The sequence below is a fragment of the Anolis sagrei genome, chromosome 6 (genome assembly GCF_037176765.1).
Source record: "Anolis sagrei isolate rAnoSag1 chromosome 6, rAnoSag1.mat, whole genome shotgun sequence".
Lineage (NCBI taxonomy): Eukaryota > Metazoa > Chordata > Lepidosauria > Squamata > Dactyloidae > Anolis > Anolis sagrei.
In genome coordinates, this window is record NC_090026.1 from 25,238,270 (window position 1) to 25,263,926 (window position 25,657).

The 25,657-nt window shown below is 39.2% G+C and overlaps 1 protein-coding gene across 1 annotated transcript; it reads left to right on the forward strand.

The window, feature by feature from the left end:
- Positions 1-614: 614 nt before the first annotated feature.
- SBK3 (SH3 domain binding kinase family member 3) lies at positions 615-24,989 on the forward strand. The gene is made up of 4 exons (XM_060780633.2): positions 615-1,008; positions 17,677-17,874; positions 20,863-21,065; positions 22,730-24,989. The coding sequence occupies exons 1-4, from the start codon at positions 888-890 to the stop codon at positions 23,510-23,512; spliced, it is 1,305 nt and encodes a 434-aa protein (XP_060636616.2). The 5' UTR covers positions 615-887; the 3' UTR covers positions 23,513-24,989.
- Positions 24,990-25,657: the final 668 nt, after the last annotated feature.

Sequence of the window (25,657 nt, forward strand, 5' to 3'; positions counted from 1 at the left end):
GAAGCATTAATGACTAGAGTGTTAAAATATGAGAGTTTAGTTCGTTCTGGAAGAACCTAGAAGCACATATTCATATACTCTCTCTGACACAGCATTACTTCTGTCCTTTTTGAATGTCTGGATGGGAAAATGGCAACAGTGGTCTCTCTGTGGAATGACTCTCAACTGATCCATGGGTCATATCAAAATCCATAATCTGTGTCCAAAAACCTGTCCTTAACTTACTCAAGGTCAACTTCTACACATGTACATATAGCTTAGTCTAGGACAAAAGAAACATCATTAGATATTAAAGAGCAAGATAACACAGCAGCAATACAAACTCGGAAAACATTTGCCCGCTCTGAAACAGCTGACAATTTGCTTTACACCTCATCACTCTCCAAACAAAAATCATATGGGAAAAAATAATCAGACTAAAGCACAATTAAATATATGACAAAAATGTTTCCTTTTGAGCAATTTTTGGAAGCTCAGTAAGGATGGAACTAGTCTGTCTTTGGTGGGAAGGAGTTCTGCATTTTATTCCCATATTTATCCTCTCTATCTGGGCTCAGTCTGAACCCACTATTATTTTTTCAGTACCCAAACTTACACTGGCCAAAGAAGGCTGTGAGTCTTCCTTAGCACCTTGCATTGTTACCAGCATCTTGCTGCCTTCCTTTTGCCTCCCCGCCTATCTTTGGAAACCTGCCCGACTTGTGTCTCAGCCAATGACACATGTTGCCTTCCCTTCACGGTGAGAGAGATTAGAACCAGCCAGGACAGCCTCAGCACTTACAAATGCAACTGACAGGCTGAGGACAGAAACAAATCTGACTGTTTTGCAACATCAGGTCCACGGAGTTCAAACCAGAGCCGAAGCAAAAGCGACGGCACCAAGAAGAATGACACTGGGACAAACAGATACCATAGTGCAGGAGAGACAGGTGACAACTGGAGAATGGCCGGCTGCTGTCCTTCCACAAGAGCCTTCCATTACAGCCCAGAAGTGCCTTCCAGAGCAAGGTAAGGCCTTGGAGATAAGGGGGCGGGGAAGAATCACTATAGCCCCAGGGTGCAAAGGCTTTCTGCAGGACAGATCATTCTGCAATAAATAACAAGAAATTATGTGCCCGTTTACTGGATACTTAAACCTAAGTGGTTTAAAGGAATTTCTGAGTTGTTTTGCTAAAATTCTCATTTTTTCAGAATTGTCTGTAATAAACTATGCCTGCTTCTAGTACCTTACTGTTTTCCTGGACATCGTTTAATTCAGTTGGCACATGTTTGCTAATCTATACTTTAAAAACAAGATCAGAATTTGCTTGGATTGCTCTTCTGACTTTACATAAATGAAGAAATCAGTTATGTAAATGAGACTGAGTATGCCTAAATTAATACTTGCATGTCTGCACAATTAATCATTATGTATGTATTAATTCTGGTTCAAAAATTTATGTTAAAAGTGCAATTTCTCTTTGTTGATGCTAGTGAATATAAATGGATGCTAGGGAATATAAGTGGAATATAAGTGCTTTCCATTATTTTCTGCAAAAAGGACCTATCATACACGCAGCCTTAGCTCGATGTTTTTATTGAGCTTTCCCTCTTTTATTGAATTATTTTTTACATTAAGTAAAGAAGATAAATTCTGTGCAAATGCTTTATAATTTTCCAGATATAGATAGGTCGCAGAACACATTCAGACATGATCGCGTATTTGCATTTGATTGTTATGATGGGGGGTAACAGTTATACTTTGAAAATGTTTGATACAATACCAGAACCCTCCTTTAGTTGTTCAAAGAATTGAATTCCATAGGGAGTATACAGATATAATTTAGACTAAATGTATTTAGTCAGAAGCAGTTTTCACCGAGTCCTGTAGGACATACTTCAGTTAAAGGCACACAGGATTATACAGATAGCCTCTCCCCTTTTGCTGTGGTAAGAGGAACAGGACTGCCATGAATGTGGGGGAGGGGACCAATACAATACTTTTTTAAAAAAATTAGATAACACATTTCCAGGAACCTCTGAGTCCTCCAGGATGATTCTGTGGTCACTTTCCAACCTGGAAGACATTGAGATTCCTAGAGAGAACATAATAACCAAATCTGTGGTAATCAAATCTACAAAAGTTAGACTCACAAATGTGGATGACCAAATCTGTGGTTAATCAAATCTACAAAAGTTAGACTCACAAATGTGGATAATCAAACCTTTGAATTTATGAGGCACAGCCAGTCCATAATCGTGACTGCCGGAACAATCTATTAAGTATGAACTTCTGCTGATAATCTAACTGATTGTCAACTAGATTGTTATGGCTACATAATGGCACTTTTAACATTCTATTTCCAACCAACTACTGACAAAACAATATCAATCAAATGTATTGGTTGCAATTTTAAAAGTTTTGCTGCTAGAGGCAATTACATCTTTGTTTAAATATTCTCCTCCCTCTTTTTTGTCATGGTGGTGAGAAGATATATGTGATTCCTGGACTTGGGAATTTAGATAGTAATTTCTTCTCAGTGTTCCCCTTTGTTCTGGACTGAGTCATAACCATGAAAGTACTCATCCCTCATTATATTTATTGTTTCCTTTCTGCAGTTCATTTTCTACTTTTATTGTCTTTCCCACAATTAAATTTGTAAACTCCTTGAGACAGCAACTTGGTTGTGAAAGAGGCATGAGGCACCCAAAGTAGTGGTGATGTGAATAAGGTTGCCATGTGAAAAACAGAATTTTGTCTCTGGTACCTTTATTTGTTGAGTCAAAGAGGGGGCTACACCTCCTGAAACTCCTTCTGCCGAACATTAAGGACCTCATCCCATGGGGCGGGGAAAGCGGGTAGAAACGACATCTTACCATTGCATTTTGTTGCGTTACGTTTCAAAACAAAACACATAATTTCTCAGAACCCATCACATGGTCTTATTTCTTGGCTTTTCTCCCTAAACCGTCAATTCTCTGAGTTATTTCATGAGTGAGTGTAATAACTCCTAATTATTTCTAAAAACATGGAAAATTTCAAATTCATGAAAGTTTGAAATCTCACGTTACCAGGAGTTTGATCCCCAAAGTCTCGGACCACCTGGAAGACATAGTATATACTATATATTTATAGTACTTATTGTTTCTGGGCTCTCTATAGATCATTACCTCTGGTAAAAGAAAAAAAAGGAATTAAAGTTTAAAAGGTAGCAAAAGTGCAATTTTGACAGGTAAGAATAAGAAAAAAAAACGCGAAAGCAAAGTAGAAATTTCCAGAAATTGCACAATTTCTACTTGAATACATTAAATAAAAATATCATGCAAGAATCATGCAGATAGATTTTGGGAGGTTACTGGATTATCAGTGCTTGGTACGACACAACCCATAGGAACACCCATTCCCCATGTCACCAAAACGGTTCAACGTGAACAAATCTGACAGATTGCACTAGATTTGTAAACAAGTGCCTTCTCCTGTTTTTGGGCAAACCATGAGCTGAGAAGATGATTTCTCCTCATCTTCTGTGTCTTTCCACACACCCCTCTTTCTAAACACTTTGAAAAAAGTTAAGAGATGAAGCATCACAGATGACCAGCAGAGATCTATTTGTGTCATTTGATGGGATCCATTATACTTTGTCTCTTAACTGTTTTAGAAGTGTTTAGAAACAGTGTGTATGTGCATGCGTGAGATGACATTCTAACAGTACCAGGAGACCTGTCCCGCTCTGTGTGTGATGAGAAAGATAAACAGAACTAGTGGTATGGCCATTAGGCTAGCTAGGATATCCTGAGTATCCTTTATTCAAAATGATTAGGATCTGAACTATCCCAATATACATATTGAGATATATTGGAGATGGGATCCAAACCTAAAAACGAAATTTATTGAGGTTTCATATATACCTTATATACACATAGCTTGAAAGTAGTTTAGTACATTGGGCTAAACCCTTGTGTCAGCAGGACTGAAGACCAACAGGTTGGAGGTTTGAATCCAGGGAGGGCACGGGTGAGCTCCCTCCATCAGCTCCAGCTCCCCATGCTGGGACATGAGAGAAGCCTCCCACAAGGATGGTAAAACATAAAAAAATCTGGCCATCTTTTGGGTAACGTCCTTGCAGACAGCCAATTCTCTCACTCCAGAAATGACTTGCAGTTTCTCAGGTTGCTCCTGACACACACACAAACGAAACTCTACAATATTTTAAAATAATTTTATATGTAAAACATTTGTGCACATTAAACTATCAAAAAGCAAAGGCATCCCTGTTCCATCTACCCATATGGACAATTCTGGATTTTGAAGTATTTTGGATTTCTGAATAAGAATGCTTATAAGATTTGCTAATCTTATGCGATGTGCTAATTGAATGCAATGTGCTAATTGAACACAGTCCCAGGTTTTCTGTTTTCTACAAGAATACATTTGGGCTAAAGCTTATCAAATATTAGGTACAGGAAAGTAATCGAAGTGTCTCTGAATATTTACAGATATCAAATAAACTTCAGTCAGTAAAGATAAGTTTGAGGAAGAAGGATGTCCAAGCAAATGCCATGAGCTTGAATCCCAGGAGACAGAATTTTTGAAATGAATGATTTGTTATTGTTTATTGCTCACACTTTATAGTTTTAAGACAAAGCAAGATGCCTATGCAGTTCAGTAAGAAATGAAACTTGTTACAGTGCAACCCATGGCTTTTTCTCCAGTGAATAACTACAATGACAAATATTCTCAGTTGGCTGAAAATTGTATTTTCTTATGAAATATCTGGTATGTGACCAAACTATTCAACAGAAGGTGATTGAAAAGAAAATCAACTTTCAAACTTGATCTAACATACAAAATATTTTAAAATAATATTTTAAAATAATGTTTAAAAAGCATTTAAACAAAACTTAAAGAAGGCGATAAATTGCACCTATTTTAAAAGTATGCATAAGCAAAAGTAGATGTACAATGACAGATTTTTCTACCTGGTATGTCACTGCATAAAACCATGTGTTTTAGAAAGCTACAGCTGTGAAGATTGTGTATGCTGGTTCTATTCTTTTTTCTTTCTTTCCTTTTTTCAATCAGAATTTCTGCATTTTGAAGGGGAGAAAAGGAACTACAAGGACAACAACACAGAACAAGGATTAAATGATTATGTTACTTATATGGGCCACAGAATTCCATAAATTATGCTTTCTAGAAGCTTTCTAGAAATTTCAGTTATTTGAAAGTGGAAACTTGGTACTTTAATAGAGAATTCTGAATATAAAATTAGACTGCAATTTCCCAGATTTTATGGGGAAAATGACAAAGTAGAATTAAAGCAGTTTATTTTATAATTCAGATGTGACTTCCTCTATTCTCCTCCTACTATTCCTACTGTGCTCTGTTTTTGATGAGTCAGCATATACAAATTTTGTTGCATGCACAAAATTGTGAAAAAATATTGTGCTTTACATTCTCTTCCAGCTATGGTTATATGATGAATATGACCATAACTGAATTTTGTATTTTGACACAGGTCCCATTTGCAAGATTATTTTATTTTATTTTATTTACAGTATTTATATTCCACCCTTCTCACCCCGAAGGGGACTCATGGCGGATCACAGAACACATATACAGCAAATATTCAATGTCATTATATACTGACAAGACAGACAACTGTACATATGAGATATATATACCTCATAGATAGAGGTATATATAGGCTTTCCCATCTTATGCATCTTGAAGGCTGTTCTCGGTTCTGGACATGAGGTGTGCTGTTGCTCCACTTTCCCTGATGAAGACCTTTGTAAACTTCCTCCTTGATCAAGTTGACAGCATTTTTTTGGCATTTCCTTATGGGTGCCTTAAATATCTGGCCGCTAAAGTAGCACCTATTTATCTGCTCACATTGTTGGTTTTTAAACTGCTAGGTAGGCAGAAACTGGGCTAAAGGCCAGGAACTCACCCTGACCCAGGCTTCGAACTGTCAGCCTTTTGGGTGGCAAGATTTACTGCAGCTGATGGTTAACTTGCTGTACTAAAGCCCGACATAAAGATATCTCATTATGTATAAGAATATATTTTAAAATATCCCCCAAATCCAATAGATTTCTGGTCCTGAGAATTTTGAATGTGGGAGATTCAACATATAGTTGATTCCTGAGGGCCCTTCCACACAGCCATATAATCCAGAATAACAAGGCAGAATAACCCACAATATCTGCTTTGAATTGGGTTATTTGAGGTCACACTGCCATATATTCCAGTTCAAAGCAGATAATGTGGGATTTTATACAGCTGTGTGGAAGAGGCCTTAGTATTGAGATAAGGTAGTTGAAGTGATGTAAAACTGCATTAATTCTACAATGTTGATGAACCCCTAATGATGACCTCCAAGCTCGAATATAGAGATTAATCCAGAAATTCTAGGTTTTCATCATCTTAACACTCTTAAGGAATACTGTCTAAGGCTGATTTTACACAGCTGTGGAAAATCTAGATTCTCTCCTTTGAACTGGATTATCTGGCAGTGTAGACTCATATAATCCAGTTCAAAGCAGATAATGTGGATTACTTGCTTTGATAATCGGGATTATATGGCAGTGTAGAAGGGGCTTGAGTGCTGAGACTCTTTCTTGACATTCATCATTGGAGGCTTGAGCAAACAAGCATCATTGGCATAGACCCAGATTTAGGTTTTAAAGCTTTCATTTTTTCTTATCTGCTCAGAGGAAGTTTGCTTTTGGCTGAATTAAAGATGTATTAAAATACAGCAAATTAATCTGCTTTTATAAAAACATCACTTTTAAACAGAAAAGTGGATTGGGTGAGTCTTCATAAACTTCAAACTCCAGTGGCGTGTTTAGTTTGGCAGGCTACAAGAAGCAAAAGTCAAACTTGGATCGGGCAGAGTCTGTCAACTAGAGTAGAGTTGGGAAGGAGATGCCTGTTGCTGTGGGATGTTGTCAAAGCTAAAAAGATAATTGGGAGCAGAAATGGATTAGACATATTCGCAGAGGATCAATCTATCAACACCTACTAGCTATCATGGTTAAAGGGAGATTAAACCAGTACTTTGACCCGAGACAGCTGAAAGCCGAGGGGGAACAATAGTAGGACGAAAAAATCCATTGCAAGGAAGGCCACATGTTTATATTGGAATTGCTGGCTCATGAAAAACATTCATATAACAAACCCATTTTGATTAGGTTTACATGCTCAGAGAGAGCAACAGGTCCTTTGGTGTTTCTTTGAAGCATAGGACGACACGGCTTTGTTAATTGAATTTGGAACCACATTTGATTTCAGCCGCTGTTACCCTGAGCCAGAGATCAGTCACTAATCATTTCTATCTGGATGGTATTATTTAGAAGACAAGGTTACAGAAGGTCTTCTAATTTAAATATTTCTGGCTTGATTTTTTCCACTGTATTATCTTAAGAGGGATGGATGGGTATATGTGTCTATATTTAATGCCATGGAGTCTTAGTTCATGGATGGGTAGACGGAGCGAGACGATTATTTATAAGCCAATTAGCACATTCCTGTGGTCCCTTGTTCCTTTGTTCTAACGAACAGCTGATTCAGATGATTAGTTCAGGGTTTGGATCAGGACCCATTGGAAAATTGCTGAGTGACTTCAATTAGGCTCTCAAGGATTTTTGTCTCCTGTTTGTCTAACTATAGCAGTGTATCTCTCTCTCTCTCTCTGTGTGTGTGTGTGTGTGTATACCATAGAGTCTCACTTATCCAACCTTCACTCATTCAACGTTCTGCATTATCCAATGCAGTCTACATCCATAGCTGTTTTATACATTGTGATGTTTTGGTGCTAAATTTGTAAATATACTGTAGTAATTACTACATAACATTACAATGTATTGAACTGCTTTTTCTGCTGATTTTTTGTAAATCTAATCAAGCCAGAAATATTTAAATTAGAAGACCTTCTGTTTTGGTGCTTAATCTGAAAAATCATAATGTAATTTGACATTTAATAGATTTTTTCTTAGTCCCTCCTTATTATTCAACATTTTCACTTATCCAACATTCTGCCGGCCCATTTATGCTGGATAAGCGAGACTCTACTGTGTGTGTGTGTATATATCTTACTTAGGTGATCACTCATTGGACGAGTAGGATAGTCTTCCATGATTAGTATTCTTGTGGATCCGTAGATGGCTGTGGAGCCCTATTCTTGACCTGCATCTTCTCCCACAGTGAGGGCATTGGTTTCCAGGTTGAAGGCAGTCTCGGTCGGGGTTGGCTTGACGCACCTTCCTCCTGGCACGTTTCTCTCTTTCACCCTCCATTTGTGCCTCTTCAAATTCTGCAGCACTATACACATATACACATACACACACCCAATAACTTTTTTACTTCATCTGGAAAAAAACAGGAGTTGGTTTCGTTTGGGGAGATAGGGCGAGCTATAAATAAAGTTTTTTTTTACTATTATTATTATTATTATTATTATTGGTTAATTTGCATACAAAAAGTTTTGTTGATATCAGTCTTGTGTGTATTTTGGTAAATGGATTTTAATAGTGTAATGTTTTAACTGTCTGTTTTAACCATGTTGTACCCCACCTCAAACCACAAAGAGAGACTGGTAACAATGATGATGACTTTTTTTTTCTCTGTCAGGAGTGACTTGAGAAATTGCAAGTCGCTTCTAGTGTGAGAGAATTGGCCATCTGCAAGGACTTTCCCAGAGGACACCTGAATGTTTTGCCATCCTTGTGGAAGGCTTTTCTCATGTCCCCACATGGGGAGCTAGAGCTGACAGAGGGAGCTCAACCAGATTGGAACCATTGACCTGTCAGTCCTGCCGGCACAAGGGTTTAACCCATTGCACTATCAGGGACTCCATTAAAGTGCTATCATAGCTGCAGTGTGGTAGCATAGGTTAGCATGCAATCTGTTGGCATTAATTTAAATTGTCCTAGTCCTCCTAGCCACTGGGTGCTCCACTAATGAGGATGATGATGATGATGATGATTACTCCTACTATGGGCCCTTGGTATCTACTGGGCTTTGGTTCCAGCCGTCATCCATGCATACAAAAAGTTGTGGGTGCTCATGTCCCATTATATACAGTGGTGTAGTAAAATGGATTCTTTTATTGAAAAAATTGGAACATCGATGTCCCCCCCCCCCCCGATTATTATAATTTTTAATATTTTCAAGCCATGGATGGTTAAATCTGTGGATTCAGAACCTGCAGTTGCGCAGAGCAAACTGTTTTTATCACAACTTAGTCTTGTCCCACTTGAGCTGGTATTTGGCACATGCCTCTGGTTAGTGGATCTCAGGAGTCAACAACAACAACAAAGATCCTGTCTTCCTGAAGTCTGTCCATCATACTTACTGTGTAAGCCAAACTTATTTTTTTATTTTTGTTCCAAACACCTTCCTGTGCCCAGCAAAATCTTTTGGAGGCAAGGGTAAACATAGTTGCAGAAGTGGGTGCCCTTTTCAGAGATTGCATAAATGCAGTCCCCAGTGAAGCCGGTTTTGACATGGGGTGGGTGGGTGTGGGTGAGGAGAGCTAATAGACTGTTGCGCAACAGGTGGGTTCAAGGCCATGATGACCAAAAAGCGATCAGTTATGCAAGTGTGAGGTCTAGTATAGTATTGCTAGTGTTCATTTACACTGTGCTAAAAGCATATGGGATCTTGATCCTTGTATTGAAGATTGTTATAATATTCACCTCTAAGAAATCTTGGAATGATGTCACCCTGCCTCTGTCTCCCCATTCTCATTATGTAGACATATCAAAGACAAGGGAGTGCAATTGAAGAAAAGATGCTGGAACTGTTTCTCTCTTGAGGGATTTATTCAAATGTAAGACCTAGTCCCCCATCATCATACTATCTTTCCACGGTGGTGGAACTCTACTGAGATAAGTTATACTGATAGTAGCATTACTACTGACAAAGACTCCCAAGTTGGCAGGGTTTTTTTTTTGCTAAGTATCCAAACTAAATATATGTCAAACAGATACAGCCAATTATTACATGTGGATTGATTCAACCATGGAAGCCACAGTCCCACATGTGCCACATCTGAACAACAGATGTCTAAGGAAGATGTTCCCTAGACATCTGTTGATGTCTAGGGAACCTTCTACACTACCATAGAATCCAGATTATCAAAGCAGATAATCCAGTTTATCTGCTTTGAACTAGATAACATAAGTTTACAATGCCATATAATCCAGTTCAAAGCAGATAATCTGGATTTTATATGGCAGTGTAGAAGAGGGTCTCAGACTCACATGCAGGATTTTTCATTTTCTATTCCCTTTTGTACTGAATCTACCCCTGCAAAACCTGCCAGTGAAGCATTAGGGTGAGATACCTGTAAAAATAATCATTCTGGGTATCTGAAATTTTTTTAGATAGTCAAGTAAGGTTGGATATCTGTATGCTTCCTATTGGTTTTTCTTCAGAGGATAATAGGTGAACGACAGTTGATATTAAGCTAGAAATATTTCTAAAATAACATGACTCCTGTATTTGTGGGATAGGCTTTTGTGGGGTAGTTTCATTTATCTATGTTTGTCAAAATATGTCCATGATAGATTTTTTTTTGGTCCTAGAGTCTATGGTATTCTGAGGTTAGATATCCTTCATTTCAGTAGGGTATGCTGTTATCCAAGGTTTCACATATCCACACCCTCCACGGATATGATAGTTGTACGGTATTTGGTTGCAAAGGAATGTTGCTAGAGATTTCTCCACTACATCTATGGAAAAAGGATCTGTCCTTGTTTTGCAGAACCATTTGCTGACCAATCAGCCAGGTGGGTAGCATCCAAATGGTCCAAACACACTCCTTGTGGCGTTGAGAACTGGACCCACGGAATGTGAGATTGTCTATCAGCAAGAGCTCTAATATCACTCTGCAATTGCAACCTAGCACCCAACACCCCGTCAGCAATTTCCCACTGGGAAAGAGCACATCTTCTCCCACCTTTGAGTATAGGCCAGCTCCTTCCCTTCTCCCCCGCCCCTTCCTGGACCGCTGTTCATGATATCGAAACGCATGCTTTATTGCACCTCTCTCTATCTTAGAAACTGCCTGGTCATTAGTTTCTTAGTGAGAGAAAGCCAGATCACATTTAATTCTAAAAGGAGAGGTGCTATACATTTAAGCCAGTGTAGAAATGTATCTCTTTGCTTTAGAAACCCTATTTGCTTCATTGGTGTCAACAGGTTGGTTCTCATAATTCAACAAATGGTCTGGTTATGTCACTCCAAGAAGAGGAAAATGGTAAAGGTTAAAAAATCCTCTTTTCTATTTCACTATGCTTATTTTGTTCTCATTCCAGAAGTGCAAGATACTACACTTGTGGTTTCCTTGCATAAAAAAAAATCTGAGAAACCACCTGTGAGAAAAACTGAGCCAAGTGAACTTGATGGCTGAGTGGAGATTGAATGTCAGCAGTCCAACCATTATATGATCCTGTTTACACCAGTGTGGGTAATGATGGTGTCCCAAATGTGCATTTCTGCTAAATATTTGGCCTTGAGAATGCTCCCAAATGAGGATGGGGAATAACTGGCCAAATTTCAAGCTTAGTTTTTGAAAAATTGGGGGTTCCTCTTCATGGTCTCTGTGACCCTCAAATGGGTGCAAAGCTGCAATTGTTTGAGTTCTTATATCAGCTCTCAAACCTAAGTAACAGGTAAATAACCTGTTCTTTATCTTTATGTTCTCTGTGATGTACACAAATGGGATTTTTGCACCCTTCAGTGTGAATTTACAGACAATGATCCAAAGAAGCATAGTTACAGGCAAACAATCAGTCTCCCCATTTTAGTTCAATAATGCTGAGCATTCTGTAATCTATTTAAAAGACAGGCTGCCACATTTGAAGACTTTTACGAATGGAAACTTATTTTTTTCTTGGCCAGAGAATAGTAGTCTGAGAAAATTTGAAGGGACTGAGGACTACAAAAGCAGCCATGGAGCCAATGGATAAAAAATTAATCCAAATGTAATAATATAGCCCAATCATTGCGTGTCTCTGCTCTCTGTTTCATTTTAGACAATATCAACTACATAGCAAAATTCAGGAGGCTAATTTAACCCTTATGGAGCTGTCAGAAAAAGCCATTCAAGTGTTTGCAAGAGATACAATTCTGATAGCTTTTGATAACAAACATGAGCAATCCTTTCGTTGACTGTGTGAGAAAGTAACATTTGTGGATACTACTTCAAAGAATTCAGAAAAGTCATTTTAAAATCATTACATTTTAAATATGTAGTTTGTAGTTTTACTCTTGGAATCACATAGTGAATTGAATGGCATTGTAAATCCCTTTACAATTAAAGGCTAACACCATCCTTTTTGGTTTATCCAAACCAATTACAAACTCCTCGATTTTAATCCGTCAAATAATCATGGCCCCAACCAGGACCCAAAATCACACAGGGTGCAGCAGCATAACTTCCTTTTTTCAAAACTTAATAAAACCCATTGTATGAATCAGAATTTTTTTTATAATGTAGCTGCATACCTAAAGTTTTGTTTTACGTAGTTTTGAAGATCAAATTAGGTAGGTGACGTCCCCCATTCTCCATACACTGAGTAAACCAATTTGTGGCATTTGTCATGACTCTTGCCAGCATAGCAGGCGTTATGTTGGCAATTTCTTCCTGGATCTTGGTCTTCAAATCTTGTAGGATCCTTGGACGGTTCACATAAACAAGAGATTTAAAAAAACCCCATATATATATATATATATATATATATATATATAAATAATTCTTACCCGTCTCTCCCCATGGCTCGAGGAGGGTCACAGCAGAGTCAAAAATACACAAATACTATAACAGTTCTACAAACACACATATTAAAATGCAGTTCAAAGCATTTCTGTAACATGAACATTAATCACACAGAACAGAGACCAAAGCACAGTATGCAAGAATATCTTGTGACCCAACGTTAATTTTCTTGCAGCGGATAATCTTTTTATATTTTTCATATAAAAATATTGACTTATTTATGAAAATAATAAATGTGCTTTGGATTTTTTCACAGATTTCTTACTACATTCATATGCAGAACAAAAACACATTTTTGTATATTTTGTATAGCTTGCAATGTTTAAAAAAGAGGGGGGTGGGGGTGTTTCAAATGAAACCTCCCTTTTCTGTGCTCATTTACTCTCTCCTTAACTCTTTGCTCTCACTACTCCTTCCTCTCTATAAGTGGGCTTCCCCCCTCTCCATTGTTACCAACTGACCGCCGTGTACATTCTGAGTTTAATTTTTAAAATGTATATGTCATGGTGTGTGTGTTTGTGTACATACACTGAATATGAGACCTCTAGAACCATATGAAATGCAAAAACTTTACTGTTAATAACTCATTCTGAATCAAATTGTCCCCCTATGGAGCTTCTGCTCCATGTTTGGCTCTAGCCAAAAATGTCCTAATCAAGGTCAGTAATTGTAGCTATGGAATAAGGGGAAGAGCAATGTTTGCTGACTTAGACATGGGGGAAATAACTGGATAGTTAGTACTTGGTTAATCTTGTACTGCAGATCATGCCTGTTGTTTTTCAGCCATGTATCATATGTAAAATGAATCATCATGTCGTCATAGTCCATATCTCGAATGTTGACAAGCCATCACATACACATATTTTCAAGTCAGTATCTCAGATTAGCTAAAGATTCGGCAGTTTTAGTGCCATGTGTGACAACAGATTATTTGTTTAGGTTTTCTATGTAACTTTTAATAGCAACATGGAATTGCATACAGGAAGAGGAAGAAGAATGTTTTTGGCTGTGATGGGTAAGGTGGTACTTAAGGGTGTTATATACACTGTCTTGGCTCTTGCTTCATGAGCAGCAAATCCCTGTGTGATGTCTGTCCTTGCCAGTGTATTTTATGGTGCCGAATTTACAAAGTGACTCATCATTGTCACTTCCCAAACTTTCTCTCCCAAGTGATGAAGGCACAAAACAAAACAGTTGATGAGGAGACTTTCCCATACAGTTTGGGGAATTTCTCCTCTCTGTCTTTTAAAAGAGTGCTTGTTGTTCCCAGCTTCTCTCTCATGATGACCCACAACTGTGAGTACCAAGCACACCAGGCCCAAACTTGGCTTGTTGTGTGTATTGTCATTGATTTCAAAAAGATACACAAAGGAAAATATGGGACTAGGCTTTCAGATCAGATATTTTCTGACAACCTTAAATCCATATTGTCTTATGGAAGTGGACATGTGTCGCCTTTTTAATATCATGGCCATATGACCTCTTGGTCAGTGAAGAAACTACTCTGGGAAGCAGGGACGTATCAATGTTGAGATTAACGTGTGCATACAATGTTATATGAACTATAGCTTCCTTTCGATTAATTCATTTTAATAGTGTACTTTCATAGCCTCTGTTGATATTGAGAATTTGGGAGACCAAAAGAGACCCAGCAGCTTAGAGGAGAAGAATGCTTCCATATCTTAAAAAAGAAGAGAATTGTAAAGAACACCAGTTTTCAACAATGGTGTATATACTGGGAATGTTTATTGAACATTAAACACTCAGTCCTTGAAGATTGAGAAATAAATGTTATTATTACTAAAACTTCACATGGATTTCTCAAAAAGAAATCCAATTCTTTTTCTTTTGGTCAGAATTACAAAGCTGGTAGATCATGGAAATGCCGTTCATGCAATATGTCTTTGTTTCTGCAAGTCTTTTGAAAAGGTTCTCCATAGTAGGCTAGTCAAATGTGATCTAGGCAATGTTAATGTTGGATGAATTTTAACAGCTTTGTGGCCATAACACAAACAGTGCAGATAAATAATAAATGGAATGCCTTCTGTCCTGGTACTGATGTTGGTCAGCATTTTAATAAATGACTTGGATCATTTATTAAAATACTTAGAATGCTATACTTGGAATGCTAGCCAAATTAGGAGGGATGGCTAAGAAGACAGAATTGGGGTTCCAAATGATCTTAACAGACGAGAACTGGGTCAAAATTAACAGTGAATCCCAACAGGGATAAATATAAGGTACTATATTGAAAGGGTGTGAAATGCACAAACACGGAATTGCTAACATCATGTATTGACAACGGTATATTTATAAAAAAAATTAATTCCCTGAGTACATGACAAGCTAAACGTAAGTGAGGAAAGTAATGTGGTGGCCAAAAAAGAAAGTGGGGTTATAGAATGCAGCAACAGGGATATAGTGTTCAGATTGAGAGAAGTAATAGTATCATTCTGCTTTGATCAGACCGTATCTGTAATACCAAGTCCAGTTCTGGCGATTACAGTGTAAAACGTTTACTGACAAGTTAAAATATGAACAAGATGGTAAAAGTCCCAAGAATCAAGCTCTGTGATGAGCTGATTAGGGAGTCAAATATTTATAGCTTAAGAGGCGATGAAAGATCTGAAGGGAGCCAGCTTGTTTACAACTGCTCCAGAAATCAGGATCTAGACCAATGGATTCAAGATGCAAGAAAAGAAATCCCTCCCACACTTTAAGAAGAAGTATATTCATCTTATTATTAGCCCAAATATTACAAAATACCATTATGTATCAATTGATTTTGCTTTAAAAAAAGCCAAATGTAGGACTTCATCATATGAGGAAATTTCAGTATCCTAGGATACTTTTGCCCCATTTGAGCTACGGAACCGTCCATCGGACAATGCAGGCTCACTTCCGGCGGGGCTCCAGGGCTCAGCCAGGGTGAAAAGGTCCTACAATTCTGCACCAGCAACACAGGAGCCTCCTCATGTTCCATTAGGAACAACGGGGCTAGCGTGGTGCTAAGCTGCATGGTGACACTTTCTGATGTGTGATGGGAAAGTGTTGCTGCCAGCAAGGTGGGGCATGGGGCAGCGGGATTGCTCTGCTGCCCTGCCAATTTGCTAGGGTGGCTGACAAATCAGAACATGGGACCTCATCAATGTGATGGGGTACATAGTCAGTACCCACAGTTCATGGATTTGGGAACCACATGGTATTTTGTTTCAACAAATGCCAAAAGCTCACAAACTGGACTGGAATTCCTAAAGTCTCAACTTGAATGCTATGAGCACACTGGTAAAACCAGACGTTCCTTGTTAGCACCCATTACATCTTTATTTTTATCATATTTAAAAGGCTGATTGGAAGCATGGATTTATCGAGTTTCATATTTCACAGATCCTAGTTCTTCAACAGGGAGAAATTAAGTGGACAAAACTCTGAATTAGGAAAAAAATTAAAATTCTTTGCTAAGGACAACAAATTTCAAGATAGCAGATTTTAGGATTAATTTTTCATTTCCCACCGAGCTTCTGCTTTCACCTTGAAAATAAAGAGCATATAAGTGTATTCATAGGAATAATGTGATATCAGGTGACAATTGAACCAGATTTTGTCTGTGCAGAGTAGAATAAATATGGAAAACACTGTCAGGTGCCAACCTAGCTGTATACATAATCTTTGTATTATTCCTAGGGGCTATAAACCTCTCTCCCTTTTCTGCATGTCCCAGCCAGGCTTGGATAACTCACTCTGAAGGTCTTCTTGGGATTCAAAACTGCGAAGTCATTTGCTAACACACATGCAAGCGGTATGAAGGGAATGTCCACCCACTGCGTGCGGGATGATGGAAGGATGCCACTGAGTTGGCTCAGGTCCAGTTTCAGCAGCCTAGCTTGCTGCTAGGTTAGGTTGTGGCTATTGATGTTTAATAAGAGTAAGAGGCCACTTCCCACTTTTTCTAAGCACATACTTACCTGCTAGCCTTAGATTTTAGGAGAGTCAAAATAAACCACCTTTAGGAAGCTCTGCTAAAATAGAATGGCCAGGTCATTTGGCAAAAAAGTTTCATCATAAGATTACTCAAGAGAGCTTCTCATTAGATAAGGGTTGCAAACCCATATACCAGTTTGAGATCTTCATATGTACAGAAGGGATGGCAAGGGAATCTCAACCTTATCTTGCTTGTGATAAACATCCCTATTCTCGCATAGGGGCACCAGATAAATTTATCCTCAAGAAAGTGCTTTGGAGGAATAAGCTTACATTAACATTAATCCGTAGTCTTAATTCAGGCAGGAGTTGTCCCTTATACAGTACCTGTACTACTAAAAGAAATGTAAGATTATCTTCCCTACTTCATTGGACTTTATAAAAGTGTTTTTTCTATAGATGCTCCATTGCTGCACCAAAGAGAGAATAATATTATCTGCCCCATCTTCTTAAAGATAGCAGCCACCAGAACAGAAAAAGAGTACAACATTCAGCCATCTTGCCAATACATTATTTTGTGCACATCGTTCCTTAGGATTTGTAGACTACATTTGAAACTGCTGCCTCTGAGAAAGTAGTGAGTGCCAAATAATCTGGCAGTGACCAAGTTTGATTGTTCACATAAATGTACAGATATACGTGTGTATATAATTCACAGTGGGTCTTAACCCAATGGTTACCAAAACTTCACTGTACTACACCAGAACTCATCTTGAGTCCTACATCTTTCTGTAGGGTGTAACTGCAAAAAAAAAAATCAAGACTAACACAGATACTATAACAATATCACTAAAATCTTGTTTTAAAAATCAATATGTGTATTTAAAAAATTCCAGGACAACAATATGTTATGCTAATGAAAGTGGAAGTAGTACACTTACCAAGAGACTAGAGCAGCCTTTATATTGCCCTTTCTGTCACTCTATAGATTCTGCTGCTAAAGTGGACTCCAGTTCATCTGAGAACCCAGAAGACACAGAGGACAATGAGGAGTTCCTAGAGAAGCTCATGTCCATTACCTCAGACAGCTTACCTCAGCTGGAGATTGAGGAAAGGTACAGCGTCACCAAGGAACTAGGGAGTGGCTCCTATGGACACGTTCTAGAGGTTCAGCACCGTGAGAGAGGTAAGAATCTTTACGAGCTGTTCCAGAATAACCTTTGAAAGGAAATATATTTTTTCCTTACTAACTTTGGAAGCATTGCTACAGAGACTTTCTCTGTATTTTTGTCCATCCTGAACAACAGGATGGACAAAGGCAAATGGAAACAGGCGTGAATGACCACTGAAATGATTATAACATTTTTCTACCACATCAACTGTAATGGCTGCATCCTACAGAATCCTGTGATACTTTTCTGCTAGAGAGCTCTCACCCACCCCAGATTCAGTACGACCCATATCTGGGGGTCTGGTATCCCTGATTTCATTTATCCATGACCAAAAAAAAGTTCTCTCTTGGGATTTTCAAGGTCCCACCAAGGGTATCTTCATTTCAGTAAGGTTCATTATCAACCATTTTTATTGAATAACTGCCAAGTGCTTTCCCTTCTTTTCCCTTATATTTTTCTACACACAAGAACTGTTAAAGAGGGGGCAATCTCAGAGGAGATTAATGTTGTCTTTTTGAATAATAACACTACAAATGCTTCATCTAGAACAGTGTTTCTCAACCTGAGTGTCGGGACACTTGGGAGGTCACGACGGGGTGTCAGAGGGGTCACAAAAGACCATCAGAAAAGACAGTATTTTCTGTTGGTCATGAGGGTTCTGTGTGGGAGGTTTGGTTCAATTCTATCATTGGTGGGGTTTAGAAAGCTCTTTGATTGTAGGTAAACTGTAAATCCCAGCAACTACAAATCCCAAATGTAAAGGCCAATTTTCCCCAAACTCCACCAGTATTCACATTTCAGCATATTGTGTATTTGTGCCAAGTTTGGTCCAGATTCATCATTATTTGTTTTCACACTGCTCTCTGGATGCAGGTGAACTACAACTCCAAAATTCAAGGTCAATGCCCATGAAAGCAGTATTTTTGGTTGGTCATGGGAGTTCTGTGTGCCAAGTTTGGTTCAATTCCATCATTGGTGGAATTCAGAATGCTTTTGATTGTAGGTGAACTATATATCCCAGCAACTGCAACTCCCAAATGACAAAATCAACCCTCCCCCCCAACCTCACCAGTATTCAAATTTGGGGATATCAAGTATTTGTGCCAAATTTGGTCCAGTGAATGAAAATAAATTGATATTTACATTACGATTCATAACAGTAGCAAAATTACAGTTATGAAGTCGCAACAAAACTAATTTTATGTTTGGGGGTCACCACAACATGAGGAACTGTATTAAGGGGTCACGGCATTAGGAAGGTTGAGAACTACTGATCTAGAAGTTCCCAAAATGCCAATGTTTGAAATTCTTTGGTAAAATATTCAAGAATAGTTTATTTCATCACACAGAAATAATTGTGACAAATGGGAGGCAGACCTGATTAAATAAGGACTGTCCTTGCCTCCAAGCTGAAGTTGATCTTAACTTTGGAGAGGACCTACTCCAGTATCGCATAAAAGTACTGGGATAAAATCCTGACTTAACTTAAATCCTGACTGAGGCTCACTAGCAGCTCAGACCAGCCCAAGCTGCTCCCTTGACCTCCTTTGGCACACATGTCATGTCATTAATTAGTTGTGTTATCCTAGGCATGCGGGCAGCTGCCAACAAGCAGGTGCCGTGTTGGCCAGGCCAGGCCCAGCATCCAGGGTAGCAAGCCAGCCAGCTACACAGCTGGAAAAATAAGACGTTAAGGAAGGAGACAACCCTGTCTGCACAAGCCTTCAACAGAATGTCAAACTGCACAAAAGATTCAGACCAAATCCCAGGACAGGAAAAGAAACAACCTCTCTTCCTTGCCCAAATGAACTAGGACTTCCTTCACTACAGTGAGCTGGTTTCACAGTGCCACCTTCTGGGAAATAACTAGTAAACAGTCACTTGTTTTTGAAAACAAGCAAATGTGTGGCCTCAAGCTTCCATCCATAGAACATCTTTGGACTAGAAAGTTCATGTGAGGGGCAGCTGTGAAGATGACCTAGGGCATATCTACATGGTAGAATTAATGCAGTTTGACACCACTATAATTGCCATGGCTCACTATATGGAATTCTGGATATGTAAGTGAGGATTTGACCTCTGGTTTCCAGAATCACAATCCAGCACTCAAGCCACTGCATCACACTGGCTCTCCAGTTTAATGTTCTGCTGCATGCATTCACCAGAACCAGCCATATATATTTTGATTTCTGAAGGGGAACTCATTCCACATATAGGAATGAATAGACTGCATATTCAGTATAGGTTGTGGGATGGTATTGCTGGTAGAATATAAATTTAGGGGATGTGAACAAACTGCGTGGCACACATCAATCTCTGTCATTCATGAAGAAATAATGTCAGGAAAACTCAAGAAAAGAACAGTCAAAACTGCAACTTCTACCCAAACTATCTCTGTATTATGGTAGGGGTGGCAGCTGCCATTTTTTTTTACTGGTTCTATTCCTTATCTTTACAGGTAGCTTGATAACACAATCTATAAATGACACTTTTCAGGTTGAAAAATTCATGATGTCAGGACCATTATCAGTTAAATTTCTCTGGTCTCCCCCCACAAAGCTGTTAGTACATGTTGAAGTAGTTTGAATGTTGAACTACAACTCTGGAGACCCACTGGGTGACCTTGGAGAAGCCCCACACTGTCAGTCCCAGAAAACCCTGTAATAGATTTGCCTTAGGGTTGTCATACATTGGAACTGATTTGAAGGTGCACTATGATAGCACTATGATTAAACCCAGTGTTATCATTGTGTTTGAAATTTTGGGCAGTTGGTCTACAGTTCATGGTGAATTTCAGAGAGGTTTCTCCCTCAATGCAACATGACTCATCTGATGCAGGTAGTAAGCCTTTTTATGGATTATGTGATGCCTCTGGCACATGCTGTTGTTAGACAAGCGTTAGGCAGAAATTTGGGGTGTATATTGGTACAACTGTTGTGATTATAGGTACCTAGGCATCACCTGATGGTCATCTACTGACACTTTGCCTTGTTTGCTTTCAGGGACCTTAATGGCGCTGAAGATAATGTTGAAGGAGCGCACAGGGAGACGAGAGTTTCTGCGGGAATATTGTATCTCTCTCTGTCTTTCCTCACATCAGAACCTTGTTCGGTCCACTGGTAGTGCTTTCGAGACATCCACACATTACGGATTTGCACAAGAGCTGGCACCAGCTGGTGACCTCTGCGCTATTCTGAATTCAGGGGTATGCAAGAGGCAAAGATTTTGCGGGAGCCTATGAACTTAGTAGAGTAGCACACAAAATGGGAAGGTCATGGAATTTTCCTTGAAGACATGTAACGTGTAGGCATTGATAATATTAAATCATGGTACAAAAGGAGAACTTCCTCAGATGTGTCCAGCTTGCAACTTAATGACAGAAGTATATAGCAGTAAATGATGTGAATGTTCAAATGTCAGTTTTGGCCATAATCCTAAAATGCCATAATACACAGTTCCATCACTAGCTTTTATCTTATTAATATTAAAAAAAATAAAACCTGCCCCAGTACTGAGCAGGTGATGATAGCAATTGAAACATGCAAAAATGTTTGAGGGAATTCTTTGTGTCATCATAGGTACTAGTTAATCAGGGACATCTACTGTAGTCCTTCGTGGCAAAAATTAACTGTATGCAGATGATGCACAACTCTATTACTCCTTTCCATCCTCTGCTAAGGATGCTGTTCAGGTCCTGAACTGGTGCTTGGCAGCTGTGACAATCTGGATTAGGGCAAACAAATTGAAATTGAATCCAGACAAGACAGAGGAACCCCTGCTCAGTCGTAAGGCTGAACAGGTTATAGGGTTATAGCCTGTTCCGGATTGGGTTATACCCCCCTGAAGACACAGATTCACAGCTTGGGAGTTCTCCTGGATTCCTCACTGAGCCTGGAACCCCAGGTAGCCAGGGGAGCTTTTGCACAATTAAAACTTTGCACCAGTTGTGCCCATATCTTGGGAAGTCAGACTTGGCTATGGTAGTCCACACTCTTGTTACATCTCAAATAGACTACTGCAATGTGCTCTATATGGGGCTGTCTTTGAAGACTGAAAGTTTCAAGTAGTCCAACTGGCAGCAGCCAGGTTGATCACCAGAGCAGAGTAAAGGGAGCATACAACTCCCCTGTTACATCAGTTCCACTGGCTGCCAGTCTGCATAATTCAAAGCACTGGCTTTAGCCTATAAAGCCCTAAATGGTTCTGGCCCAGCTTACCTGTCTGAATATCTCCCTCTATGAACTACGTTGTAGGTTAAGATCTTCTGGGGAGGCCCTGCTCTTGGTCCCACCTCCTTCATAGGTATGGTTGGTGGGGACGAGAGACAGGGCCTTCTCAGTGGTGGCTCCTTGGTTGTGCAACTCCCTCCCAAGCAAAATTAGATCAGCTCCCTTCCTCCTGATCTTTAGAAAGAAATTAAAAATGAGGCTGTGGGGCCAAGCCTTTGAATAATAATTCAGTGCAATAAGTGTACACAGAATAAGTGCAATTATCACTGGAATGTCTCCTGGACTATGATTTTGGATTTTGTGATTTTAATTGCTGGTTTTAATGTTTAGTTGTGTTTTAACTTTTTGGTTTTTAAAGTATATGTTTTTATTTGTATGTCTATTTTCATGGCATTGAATTGTTGCCTATTTGTAAGCTGCTCTGAGTCCCCTTCAGAATGAGAAGGGTGAGGTAAAAATATAGTAAATAAACAAATAAACAAACCACACCTCACAACCAATCACAACTAAAGGTTACATTTCCACCAATCACAGTGAAAACCCTTTGAAATTGGGTCCACCGCCGTGCTAAACATTGAACTTCCAGTGTCTGTTCTATAGGTCGTACTTTCCTTTCAATCCCCTTTCTCTTCCTCAACAGGAGGGCCTTCCTGAAGCACAGGTGAAGCGCTGTGCAGCCCAGTTGGCTGAAGCTCTGGATTTCATGCATGGCAAGGCTTTAGTGCACAGGGACATAAAGCTGGACAACGTGTTGCTTTATGATAGAGAGTGTCATCGTGTGAAGCTGGCTGACTTCGGCCTGACACGACTGGAGGGCACAAAAGTCGCTGCCATGTCTGGCACCTTGCCTTATTCCCCACCTGAGCTATGCCTGCTTGAAGGCACAGAGACCTTATCCTTGGACCCCAGCCTGGATGTCTGGGCCTTTGGGGTGCTGCTCTTCTGCCTCTGCACTGGCTGTTTCCCTTGGGACGTAGCAATGAGTCCTGACCCTCAATTTGAGGAATTTGTCATCTGGCAGAATCGCACAGTGCCCGGAGAGACTCCAGGCCAGTGGAAAGGATTCACTACTCATCTCTTGGGGATGTTCCGCCGCTTAATGACCATTGATCCTGATCGTCGTAGTCCTGCTATTGAAGTACATAAATACTTACGTCTGCCTTGGCGTGTGAACACAAATGGGGGTACACAGATTCCCCAAACTGATGCTCTCAAAGGAGGAGATGCAGATGACTTCTCCAGTAACCCATCTGAGGACGATATTGGCCTCGGCAGCAACTCCAAGGAGAATTGTATTGGGCAAATACAGCCAGACCTGATTATCTCAGAGAAAACACACATCATACAAATGGGTACCAGTTCTGAAAACAATTGTAGTCCACAGAACGGCTCAAGGCTAATTGAGCCTGGGCTCCAGCCCTGAAGAAAGCTTTGGAAGACAATGCAATTCCCCTCCATGGACACATCAGAGGCAGTTGAAAGGCCCATGTTCAAGCATGAGGACTTAGCAGTAGTTTGACTAACTAACTAAGGAGAAGCTTCCAAAAAACTGAGTGTCATCTCCCCACTTTATCTGTTGGTTAGGCAGAGTAGTACTAGCCACTCAGTAGGGATTGCTTTGCTCTGTGGGCAGAGAGCTGGTGTTGGTTGGAACATGACACATTTAGTCAGTCTTCCTTTATTTCATTTTCACATAACCAAGAGCAGGTAATTTGCAAAAAAAATTGCCTCTTCCAGACAAGATTATGTGAGTTTTTGCACAATTTTGCTGATTTTTCACATTTCTGGACTTTTTTTGTATGTGCAAAAAATTCATTTGCACACAAACAGTGTTTTTTATGGAGTAGCTAGACACTATTATCAGGTCATTGAAATTCAATGTTTTCTATTTGCAGTCTTTCCCCTGTATTCACAGGTTCTGCACCCATATATTCAACAACAAATGGCTTCATTTTTTTTAAATCCATAAAGGAAATCTTGATTTTGCCATTTTATATAAAGGTCAGCCTTGTATTACACCATTGCATACAACAGAACCCAAGGATCCACCAATTTGGGTATCTACAGGGAGTTGTGGATCCAAACCACAGCAAACACCAAGAGCCCACTGCAAGATTCAAAAGTCAAATAGATTATATGTATGTCAGGCCCATTGTCCCCTAAACTTAACCTCCAGGGCCAGTATGCTCTTAATCTACAAAGTGTTAACCAAGTAAGCAACTTATTTTTGCTCATGCCGTTATCCTTTATCACTAAATCACCAGGCAGGATGTACCTTAATGTAGTAAGAGATTATGGGCAGTGAAATCCTTTGTTATTTTAGCATGGCTGGTCTGAACAATAATGGCGCTATGTCTAAATCCTCATACATCAGTGGTACTCAAGAGTTGTGGTCTGTCAATTTGCCTGCTCTGTGAGCTATTGGTTGCTGGTTCACAACAAGTTTCCAGAATGAAAAAAACAACAACATACACCTGTAGTCAATGGAAACTAAAATGGTGCCAAAACCCCCTGTTAGCCCCCATATCAGGTAGCTTAAGAAGCATTGTGCAGTTTTAATGAATTGGAAACCATAAAGGAGGCACAAGTGTGAGCAAGACACCTTTAATTAAAGCTTGAACAAATTAAGGGACTTCCTTGTGAGTAAATATTATAGAAAGATGTTAGCAGTTGAGTGAATTTTTAATGTATTACATAATGCTAGTAAAGTGCAATATGGAAACTTTGTTTAAATGCTGCTTCCTCTTCTGGGGTTCTGAGCTTTGTGATAAAGGGAAAATAGATACACAAATCTTGGTCAGTATAATAAAATATTGATTTGTGAAATAGAATACCATGCAAGATATTGTATGTATATTAATGTTATTGTATTATTGTTGAAATTTCTATAATAAATTTTTAGCAACAAAACTGGCTTTGTGGTTAACTGAATTCCAGATTATTTCAAAAAACATCTTTCACCACCCTATGCAGCATGAAATGTGTGAGGGTTGTACTGAAAGTACTGCCTGTCGGGTCAACTCTCCTTTAGTAACAACATAAGACATATTGTAACCCCATGTCTGCAACATAGTCATATTCAAAGTAGTCCCCAATTTGTGTCACCTTTGAACCCACTCATCAAATCTACTTTGGAAAAAGAAATATTTTGGTCACTTCCTGTTCCAATGGCTGAGATCATCTTCTGCTTTGTCTACATCATTGAAGGACCATCCCTGAGGCCTTCTTCCCATCAGGTGAAAGTGTGAGGAGAGCCAAATTGGGCCCAAATGATGGCTGTGGCACTACTGCTGCTCAATTTGTGTGAGAACCTGTGAAATTCCCAAAACTGCGGAGTTGTGCATTAGTGTACTGCAAATTGATGTTTCTTTTCTTATGGGTGGCTTCTCAAAGTTTCCACCATTAGTGGAGACTGCTTTGAAAAGCACCATGTTGTAAGCAAAAATTACTTGATTAAAAATTATTTATTTGATTTATATGCCACCCTTCTCCCAAAGCGAGACACATGGCAGTTTTCATATACAGTTATATGTGTCTCATGTTTTTAATCAGGGAATTATTATGACCT